The 10874-nt window shown below is 33.2% G+C and overlaps 1 protein-coding gene across 1 annotated transcript in view; it reads right to left on the bottom strand.

Annotated features, from left to right (window-relative positions):
* Positions 1-491: 491 nt before the first annotated feature.
* SLC7A10 (solute carrier family 7 member 10) overlaps positions 492-10874 on the bottom strand; it is a 363114-nt gene continuing 352731 nt past the window's right edge. The window contains exon 11 of the mRNA XM_044081727.1: positions 492-2241. Coding sequence (XP_043937662.1) covers positions 2147-2241 — 95 coding nt within the window. The 3' untranslated portion in view covers positions 492-2146. The remainder of the gene's footprint in view (positions 2242-10874) is intronic.

The raw sequence follows: 10874 nt of genomic DNA, 5'->3' as shown, positions 1-10874 counted from the left end.
GGTTAAACTAAGGAGATCTGTAGGGGTAGAAGCTGAACAAATCAGGGTGGTGTCATTGGCATATTGTATTCAGGCTGTATCTGGGATTACAGTGTGGAGGTCATTGATAAAGAGGGAGAAAAGAAGGGGACCTAATATGGAGCCTTGAGGGACACCAAGGGTAATGGTGAGAAGAGTGGAGAGTTTGTCCTGACAAAGGACAGCCTGCTGTCTTCCACTAAGATAAGATTGAAACCATCGTATGGCATGGTTGTTTAGGATATTTTCTTTAGGGTAAGTAAGAGTAGCTGGTGGTTAACCATGTTGAAGGCCTTGGAAAGATTGAGAAACAGGGCAGAAGATAGTTTGTTGTTAAATGGTTGGAATTTATGACATTAGAAAAGGAGAGGATGGTTGTGGTGGTACTGTGCTGTAGTCTAAATCCATGCTGGGAATTTGCCAGAAGATTATGTTGAATAAGGTAATGTAAGAGTTGTTTATGGATACACTTTTCATAATTTTAGCCAGAGGGGAAAGGATAGCTATTGGTCTATAGTTTTACAGCTTAATGGAGCTGCCTCCTTTGTGGAGTGGTATGACATGTGATATTTTCCAGACAGAGGGGAAACAGGCTTCATTTATGATTCTGTTTATCAAAATAGAGACAGGGAATGCTATAACCTCAGCAGCATTTTGGAGGTAGTCTGCAGGGAAGAGGTCAGCTGAAAGGGTTGTTGTTTTGAGTTTTTTAATTAGGGCTCTAATGAGTGAAGTTGAAACTTTTTATACTATTTTATTGCCTTCTTATAAACTTCCTCTACCTTGACTATATCCTCACTGAAATTGTGTTCTGGGTCCCTCAAAATGCAAAAGTGCTCTAATTAAGTTGTAATTCTTAGGATTCCCATATTCAACTGATGATTTTACTGTTGGACATTATGATATCATTCCAGACCTTCATTCATGCTGTATCATATCATTGCACTTAATGTGGTCACTCTCAGATCCCTTTCCAGGATATGTAGCCATGACTTTTTATCATTTGTGTTTACTTTTTTGATACTTATTTCTGGGCTTCATTCCTATTGACAGCAAGCTTCAGTACTGAATATTCCAAGATCATTGATATGTATCACATTCTCCCTTCCACTTCCTGCATATATCTGTGCCAATTGGATAAAGATGTACCTTGGGTATTACAAAGTTTCACTTCTACTTTTTATTACTAGGTTATGTAGTGGTATGATGTATTTGTAGTAATCATTGCATTAATGTTTGCAGTGGTATTTCTGTGTTATTTCATTTAGTACCAGAGCTGTAACCTCTGACCTTCTCTTCAGATGCCACAGGTAGGATGTGTCATAGAATAAGCATTTAGGTCTCACCTCCTACTTTTCCAAAAATGATTGCAAAACAGTGAGCCTAGCAAAGAGCATGTACAGTGTTTTCAGTGTGTCATATGAGCAAAACTAATTTAAAACATGCAGCAAACCATTTACAGGAACAGTATTTGTCAGTACATGGACTCATTTTTCATAGACATTCCACATCATGGACTGTTCACTTAACATACATTCATTTGTTCAGTTAAAATATGACCTTTTGAATTCTGCTGATTTGGTCTATTTCTTTAAAAAAATGTGGTTCTTTTGTAGCTACTTTGTAAATATGCACAAGTCAGTGGTGGAATCATTCTAAAAACATTCTAACTCATAGTGAGAAAAGCCCCCTGCCAAAGATATTAGTAGTGGCTAATTCCCATAGAATTTGCAGTACATGATTAATAAATGCTATGGCTATGGAATCTGCCTAAAGGAGGAATGTGAATATTCATTTGACCGTGTGTAATAGTCTACAGAATAAAAATTAAAAATTTCCTCCAGGTATGACTATTGTCAATGTTGTTCATTTTTTCTGAAAATGATTCCAGTTCATCTTTCAAGATATGGTACATTTAATAAAAATGGGATGGTATTACTCCATTTTGCCTGTGTAGTTCGACAATGTGCAAACAGCAGAAGCTTATCAAAAGAGAACCCATCTTTTTACATACAATCAGAAAACTCTAAGATATGTGACTACATTTTAGGTAGTCTGTTTTAACGCCTCAACTTCATTCAAGTAAAACTCCATTCCAACTGTGCCGTGTCTTTGCATACTTCATAAACTAGGAATGATTCAGTGGAGTTGCCTCTTCTTCTGAAACATCACATTGTGGAAAGACAACAAAACATAATTTCTGTCCATTAATCGTCATGGAATCTAGAAACAAAAATATCCATTATTTCTATAATATTAATCATTTAAAATATAGTGATAACACATCAAGTCTTTCAGTCTTGCTGTGCATTCACAGTGAAAACTCATAAGAATAAATTATAAGAGTAAATAAAACATCATCTGGAAATAGCATAATTTTTTATTTATAATCTTGATTAATTTCTAAGCCCTGTATCTTTGAGTTAGAATTAATTAAAATTGCAAATATTTTAATAACAAGGTCAAATAAAAGAGGGGAAGGGGACAGCCTTGTCTAGTTCTGTTTGTTATATTTATGAAGTTTGAGGTAAAAGGGCCTAATTTGACATAGACTTTATTATTATTATTATTATAGATGGATTTTAGCTTTGAATAAATTGAGGAGGGAAGTCAAACTGAATCAAAGCTTTGAATAAAAACATTCCAGTCCAGAGAATCAAATGCTTTTTCAATATCTAAGCTAATAAAAATGGATTGCTGTTTTCTAATATTCATAAAATCAATTATTCTAATATTCATAACATAAATTAAAGTAATAAGTATTTTGATATTATCAGAAGTTTGTCTTTTATGAATAAAGCTGGACTGACCTAAACCAATTAAATTAGGTAAAATTATTTTCAGTCTGTCAGTTTGAATGGACATAAAAATGTTATGGTCTATATTATATACTGAAAGAGTTGTTTCTTCAAACACATAAAGGTTGACATGTAAAGAGCGAAAGCTGTAAACCACGAACTGCCACTTCTGCGAATTTTTTCTTAGGGAAAAAATTCACTTGGCTGTAAACATAAAAAACAAACTTTAGAACACTAATCAAGTGGTGGGTCTTTGCCCCCACACCCCAACTAAATATACAAACTCTGAGATTGCTCTACATTGGAAAAAAGGCAATTCCGAATAACGGCCAAGTGAATTTTTTTCGCGGGGAAAAATTCACAGAAGTGGCTGTTCGTAGTTTCCAGCACTCACTCTTTACTTGTTGCCATTTAAGTGTTCAAAGAAGAGACTCTTTCAGCTTGTAATATAGACCCATATGGGTCTCTATTCAGAACATAGTTCAGGATTCTTACCTTCCTTTTTAATAGGTATAATTAAAGAAAATTTCCAAAATGGAGGAAGATTTTCTTGGTTCTGCACATCTATCATGACTTTATATAAGTCAGCTATATTTTTTTGAGGAAATAATTTATATAATTCTGGAATATTACTGTCATTACCAGGAGCTTTGTTAGGTTTTATAATTTTTATTTTCTGATTTACCTTTTGAAGTGTTATAGGTCTTAATAAGTTAATTTTTTGAGAGGGAGTGATTTTTTAATGAAAGATCAATAAATTATAGATGCTATCTCTATTTCATCATTGGTAACATTTTGATTTAAGGAAATGTAATAAGATCTAAAAACTTCTAAAATATTTCTGATGTCTGTATATGATTTGTTCTTATCTTATTTTTCTCCACTGACATTATTATTACTGGTTTGAAATCTAATTCTTTTTATAATTTTTTTTAGATGTTGAGGAGATCTCGAGTACGAAGCTATTTTACATTTTTCTATTGCTATTTTGGTTTTGTATGATATCAAGTCATTACATTTATTATTGAGGTGATTTATTTCCTCTTTATTGGAAGTAGAATTGTTTTCTCCTTTTTATGCACTATTTAAAAGAATTAAAATGTGTTATAGAAAAATTCCAAATAATTTCTAATCTCCATTTCAAAAAGTCTAAATCTAATTACTTTCTCATTAATAGTAAAGGTTCATTAAACTCAGATCTTAACTTATTTTGTAATGAATCTTCTAATCTACTTTACTTATGTATAACTATATTAAAACAACTGAAGGAACATTACATTTTAACTATGAAAAAATATATCATCAAGAACTAATCTTATTACCTTTTTGAACAAAATTGTTATTACATTTAAAGATAGATTACAAATATTAAAACGATATTATTTCCAGAAATGTGATACATAAATCAATCTCTTATTCTACCACCCAACAAGAAATAAATCAAAAGAATAAATAAATTAATAGATTTTTATGCTATCCAAATAGACGTAGATTGAGCTTAATACATCATATTATACCCTGGAACTCTGGAGGCATTAACTTTCCTAATACAGATACAAAGCAAAAACAATAATATTTAAATCTACTTTTAACTGTCTTGTTAATAATTATAATTTGAATTGGAAAATTGATATCAAATTCTTAATATGAACAAATTAAAATTTCTAAATGTTAACAATCACACATTCTATAATCCAATCTAGATATTTATTTGTAATTGTATACAATTTACAATCTATCTTCCTACAAAATCTGACTTTATAAGTAAAATACTAAAGAACTTTAAAAGCATAATCTCAAATAATTCAAATTACAAACTTTGGTTTCAGACTCTTATTCCACTCTCCTTAGTAAAACTACAACAAATGAAGTTCTAATTCATATACTTCCTAATTGGGAAAAATATTCTTTTGTTGGCATCAATGTTTTAATGGCTTAAAAATTAAATCAATTGAATCTGTATGTATATAGTTTAATATAGATATTAGAAATTCATCTCATTTAAATCAATTATTACTTTAATTCACAATAAATTCTGGCACATTTCTAATTCTATGAGTAAATGATTTCCCCAAGTGTTAATTTTTTTAAATGATATTATTTATAATGATCAATACATTAATAATTTGATTTCCACATTACACTCAAAATTAGCAGTTGATTATAACAATTTGAATGATAAATGCTAGAACTTTATTACTAAAGAAAATCAAACTAAATGGTCTAAATAAAAAAAAAAAACAGATTATTCTTTCTATTTCAAAAACATCCTAGTGTATAAATTGGGTCCCTATTAGATCATCAAAAATTCTGTTCAGCGAATGGCATTTTTGGTGCACTTACATCAAACATGCCATTCATCGAACTGTGCCTAGTGAGATCATAGTACAGTGAAGATCAGAAAATGTGCCCTTTATTCACTATAGTGCAATCTCAGAGTTGGTATATATAATATTCGGGGTGTGTGGGGGGTGCAGTCACCCACAAGAGCAGAATTCAATGAATAGCATTTTCGATGAAATGACGTTCATTCAAGAGAGTTTTTGCTGATGTAATATAGACCCTATATTTTGGAGGTTGTTTACTTGGAAATTCATTTCTAGAGATTATTGACTCCTAATAGTGTAGCAAAGTTAATATAAATTCTGTAGTTGAAGGCTGGAGATGTAAAAACATAGCAATGTCAACTGGTCACAAACATTTTTGATTGTTCTATGTTATCTGAATTTTGAGGAAGGCTTAAAGATATTTTTAAAGATTTATGGATTGATTTGTTTATACTTACAAAAGAGTTAATTCTATTCAATATTATAGAAGCTGAAAATCTGAAAAAAGACTTTTTCTACTTATTCTTGGGCAATTATTGCAGTGGTCAGAAAGATCATCACAAGGAACTGGAAGAAATCTTCATCACCTCAATTTGAAGAATTTATTTTATGTCTAAAAGACACTGCTAATAAAGAGACAGCAACCAAAATGAATAGAATCTTTCCTAACAAATTTGACTAAAAATCATTGCCCTCTTGAAACTTTTTCATCATAAATCCATTTATTTTATTAGATATCTAAACTTTAATTTTGCTTGTTGTGACCTAATGGTCATGGTGTTTGCCTTACAAACACAAGGTGCAGGGTTTGAGTCTCACAAGGGATAATTGGCTAGGCTTAAAATAGCAGTTAGCTTAGTACTAGCCTATAAACCTATGAACCTATTTATATCAATTCAACGAACTTGTCTACATCGAAACATGGTTCAATGAACCAGAAACATCAATGTTTGATCCAGTGAAACTTGGGATGGGCTTTGATGTAGGGGGTTAAACTTCAGCACCTTTATTGTTTCCCCACTCTGTAATACATAAATGGATATTGAGTGTGAGTGTGTGTGTGTGTGTGTGTGTGTGTGTGTGTGTGTGTGTGTGTGTGTGTGTGTGTGTATATATATATATATATATATATATATATATATATATACACATATATATATATATATATATATATATATATATATATATATATATACACATATACACTAAAGATGCATAAATCTGAAAGTCTGACCCTTCAAGGCTTGTATAAATCATGGAAGTGTGCAAGTATATCAGTCAGTGAATGACAGTTGGGGGGGTGGTTGTGGAGAAAAGTTATATAAAGGATGGTATCAAATGTGAAGTCACTGAGGAGGAAGAATACAACCCTTTGTGGGGATCAGGAGAGAGCAATGTGTTAGTGTAGGGTAAGCAGCCTGTAGGTTAAGAGAGAGGAAGGGAGAAATGTTTATGGATTGATATAGTGTATCCATCCTTAGGCATATCAGGTCAGAGGATGAGAGACTGCAGAAGAGAATAAAGTAGTGGGGTAGGAAGAAAAGGGTTATAGTCTTGGAGGTCATGTTTTAGCCAGTACTAGACTTGGAGATTCCGATTTCAAAGCAGAAAAGGGAGCAGGAGATGACTGAGGTCTTTCACCATGAAGGGTTTAGTCATCTGGTGTGGCACTTACAGACAGGATAGAATTCTGGGAGTTGGTCTAGTCAATAGGTGAAGGGATGGAGACAGGAATGTCCAGGTGAAGGCTTCATCATGACGGACAGTGATCATAGCACCATGTGATTTAGAGTGCAAGAGAGGTATAAACAAAAGGATAAAGATGACAGACTGGTTTTAGGGAGTAGATTGCAATCAGCTGAAGAGAATGATAGGGTTCTAAGAACAAACTGATGGAGCAAGCAACTATGGGAATGAGTCAGGGATGGAGTACTTAGAACCGTGAGCAAGAACACAAAGAAAATGCAGAAAGGGAAAACGTATGAAAGGCTGATGCTAGTACACTGGAAGATGATGCTTACAAATAAGCCATAAAACAAAGTATACAGGAGGTGGAGGAGAAGGTGAAGGAGGTACAATACATGGAGAACAGCAGAAGTACATTAGCACACATACACACATGCACACATTCATATATAAATATATATATATATATATATATATATATATATATATATATATATATATATATATATATCAAGAACGCAAAAAGAATTAAGGAAAGTAAGAAGGAATAGGCTATGCTGAGCTAAGCAAAGATGAGAGACAGATTACAGAAGACTGTTAAAAAGCAGCAGAACAGAATGAATATTTTATGTATGTTTTAAAAGGAAAATAAAGAGAATGCCATGCTTGGAGGGAGGAATGACAGAGAGCAGAGAGCAGTATACAACATAATAGAGAAGGAAGGGTGTCAGAAAGAACTTGCTGCTCTATGGAAGGAAAAAAGTGACAAAAAGGACTGTTTTTCATAGTCCTCAGAAATTTTGCCAGTGTACTAGAAGATCCCCTGATGCTGGTTTTCAGTAGAGAACTATCCACCTTCATAATTGCCTGAGAACTATACACAAGGAAAGGCTTTACCCAGTTTAGGAAAAATTCAGGAAACAGAAGCCTGTTAGCCTAGCAGGACTGTCAGGAAAAATCATGGAGAGACACTTGAGGGAAATCTGTTTGTGTACATCAGTTTCATGGACAACAGGCAACATGTAGTTGTGGCCAGACATAGCTGATACCACATATGTCCCTTTTTTATAACTAGATTAGAATAAAGCTGACAGAGGAATACAAGTAGACATTGTTTAAATGAACTTCACTATGACCTTTCTCTGGCCTAGACAGATGGTTCCACAGAAAACTGATAGTTTGTAGTAGGATCAGTAGTAACAAAGTGGAAGTCATCTTCAATGTGCTTGTTTCAGATAGAAGGTTATTAGTAACCAAAGTTCAAAAATAGAAGCCCAGAATAGAGTAAAATCAAACTGTAAATTGTGTAACAAATAAATTAATTTGTCCATTAAAATACTGAATAAACACACAGTATTCAGACTAAAATAGAAGCTTTTTCAAGTTGAATAAAATATTTAAACCACTAAATGAAGTGCATCCATTTATACATACATTTATTCTAAGGAAAAACAATTGGATTTTTAATCTAGTTTAAAAATTCTGTTTCCTAAAACATGGTTTACTTGAGTAGGAATCATTCAGACCTGCAACCTTTATGGCTCTAGTAGTATCTACAGATTGTGCTTCCTGACACATTGCCTTTTTTATTTCCACCAAGACAGCTTCTTTCAGCAATTCTGAAAATCTGAAAAGTTAAAATGACAGTGTGATCTGTTTCCATACCCTCAGAACTCAAAACGAACAGCAAACAATGGTTAAGACAAACACCAATAACTTGTAAAAACCATCCAGGGAAAATTAAGCGTTCTTTCAGTTTTAATCCAACAAAAAATGATGAGTCAAATTCTCCAAAAGCAATGCAAAACCAGCTTAAACAATAACAATTGCTATTGGTTAAGTGGTTTCTCATTGCTTTTGGAGAATTTGATTCATCATTTATTGCTGGATTAAAACTGAAAGAATGCTTTGTTTTCCCTGGATGTTTTTTTACAAGTTCTTACTGTTTCAATACCCTCCCTGGGATTCAGAAACATGGAGATCACAGATGTGTTGGCCACTGTTTAACTGTCAGGCCTGACATAACTTAAGACTCATTAATGATTATGTGATGAAACAGCTGTATGAACACAGTAGTTATTAAAAAAAATCCTCATGGTCAGAGCAGGGCCTGTGGTGAAGGCATATTCCCCAGTGGTTGCCAAGGAATGAGATGGGAAACTTTCAGGAACTTAATGTGTGTAAGTGCATCAGTACAGCTCAGCATATTCACATGTGTACAAAAGTGACAAGATGGCAAAAGGAGCTGGCAGCCTTGATGGAATCAGTACAGTTCCTTCATCTATTTTTTTTTTTTTTATAAACAACTTTGCTAAATCACAACTAAAACAGTGACATGGGTACACCTGTATTAATATAAAACAAAATAAACCACAGTAACATTTTTTGATGCAGTATATATGTTTCCTTTTTAGCAATTACTGTTCACCTCAACATTACATACATTGTTCAGTTCCTTCATTCCCTTAAAACTGAAACTGTCTCCTGAATAGTATTTGGCTGGTGTGTTCCCACACATTCCATTTCTCTTGTATATATTGTGTGTGTGTGTGTGTGTCATGTATTCTATGAAATTTGCTTATTGCTTTTTCTAAGAATCCAACCTCCAGTTCTTCAGGATTATTTACGATATTTACTACTTCAGATGCATATGGTTTAGTTGTTGATTTCCATTTTCTATTAATTGTTTTTTTGACAACCAATAGAATTAAACATAGTAAGGCCATACTATGTCTAAACATTTCAAACCCTATGTTAGCCGAAAATAATAATTTCCTTAGTTACAACACTTTGTTCTCCCAGCATTTCTCACAAACATTCTCTAGGAAATTATTAAAACCTGCCAACTTGCTACATTTGTGTAACACATTTCAAGTTAACTCTCTCTTTCCTATTACACCCCCAAGCATTTGCTCTCTTCCTGATGAAAAATTTTCTGAAGTCTGTTTGGAGTACACAAATACCTATGCAAACACATCTGAGCAAAAATCCTTACCCTGCAATACTTACTGTTGCATACTTGGGAGCCATGCAGATATATTCCAGTTGTTTCCTGGTAAATTGCCTTTCTAGTCTCCCTTCCCAATCTTTTTAACCTCATCTGAATGATTTTTATAGTATCATGTAATATTTTATATGCCTTACTAATTATTCATTTTTAACAACTGTTTCTGTTCTACACTCAAGAAAAATTCTGTCATAGCCGGTCTTTCACTTAGCACTTCCTTAACCTCTACTCTTTGTCTAGATTCTTTTATCAGTCCTGGTATGGAAGGCAGTCTCTATCTCACCGTCCAAACTACTGCTTGGCCTCATCACTCTCTATTAACTTTCTCTCCCTAGTTATTTGCTACCAATACCTTGGTTCCTTTGCTAATTCTCTCCAGTAAATTCCAGCTTCCTTTTGCCTATTTTAGGCATCCTTACTTGCAGTCATTACTTTTGTTAAAATCTTTCTCCATTCCCAAGTTTGCTTTAGTTCTTTGAATACTTTCTGCTACTTTATGAATTTACTGTTCTGTATAGTTTTTGTTATTATTCTCCTTAAGAACAGCATAAAAAATCATTTTCTGTCATTATTTCCTCATCTCCCAACACATGCAGTTTCATCATCATCCCTTTCCACTTTAATAACTTTTTCCTTGAGGGTGGAATGGGATTATAGGACAGTTATGCAAAAAGGGGAATTGAGTGGGGGAAGCACATAAGGGAAACTGCTAAGTAATGAAAGGAAAGGTGCTGGGAAGCTAGGGTGATTCATTTTAGGGACAGAAGCCCATTGTGTGTGTGTGTGTGTGTGTGTCTATATATATATATATATATATATATATATATATATATATATATATATATATATATATATATATAACAAGAAAGTAATTTAGGGAAGGAATTAAGGAAAGTTGAAGTAGTGGAAAAAGGGTTAGGGTAGGTAGTAGGTAGACATGAAAAATATAAAAGACAGACAAAATTGACATGGGACCTGATGATGCACTGATGCAGGGAAAGCACAGTAGATTAGGAGAAACCAGACAAAGGGAAGACA

This window comes from Protopterus annectens, chromosome 8.part1, assembly GCF_019279795.1.
Source record: "Protopterus annectens isolate FY-2018-M chromosome 8.part1, PAN1.0, whole genome shotgun sequence".
In the NCBI taxonomy this organism is placed as follows: domain Eukaryota; kingdom Metazoa; phylum Chordata; order Ceratodontiformes; family Protopteridae; genus Protopterus; species Protopterus annectens.
Note: the sequence above shows the minus strand (reverse complement) of the source record. Positions and strands in the feature narration are given on the sequence as shown.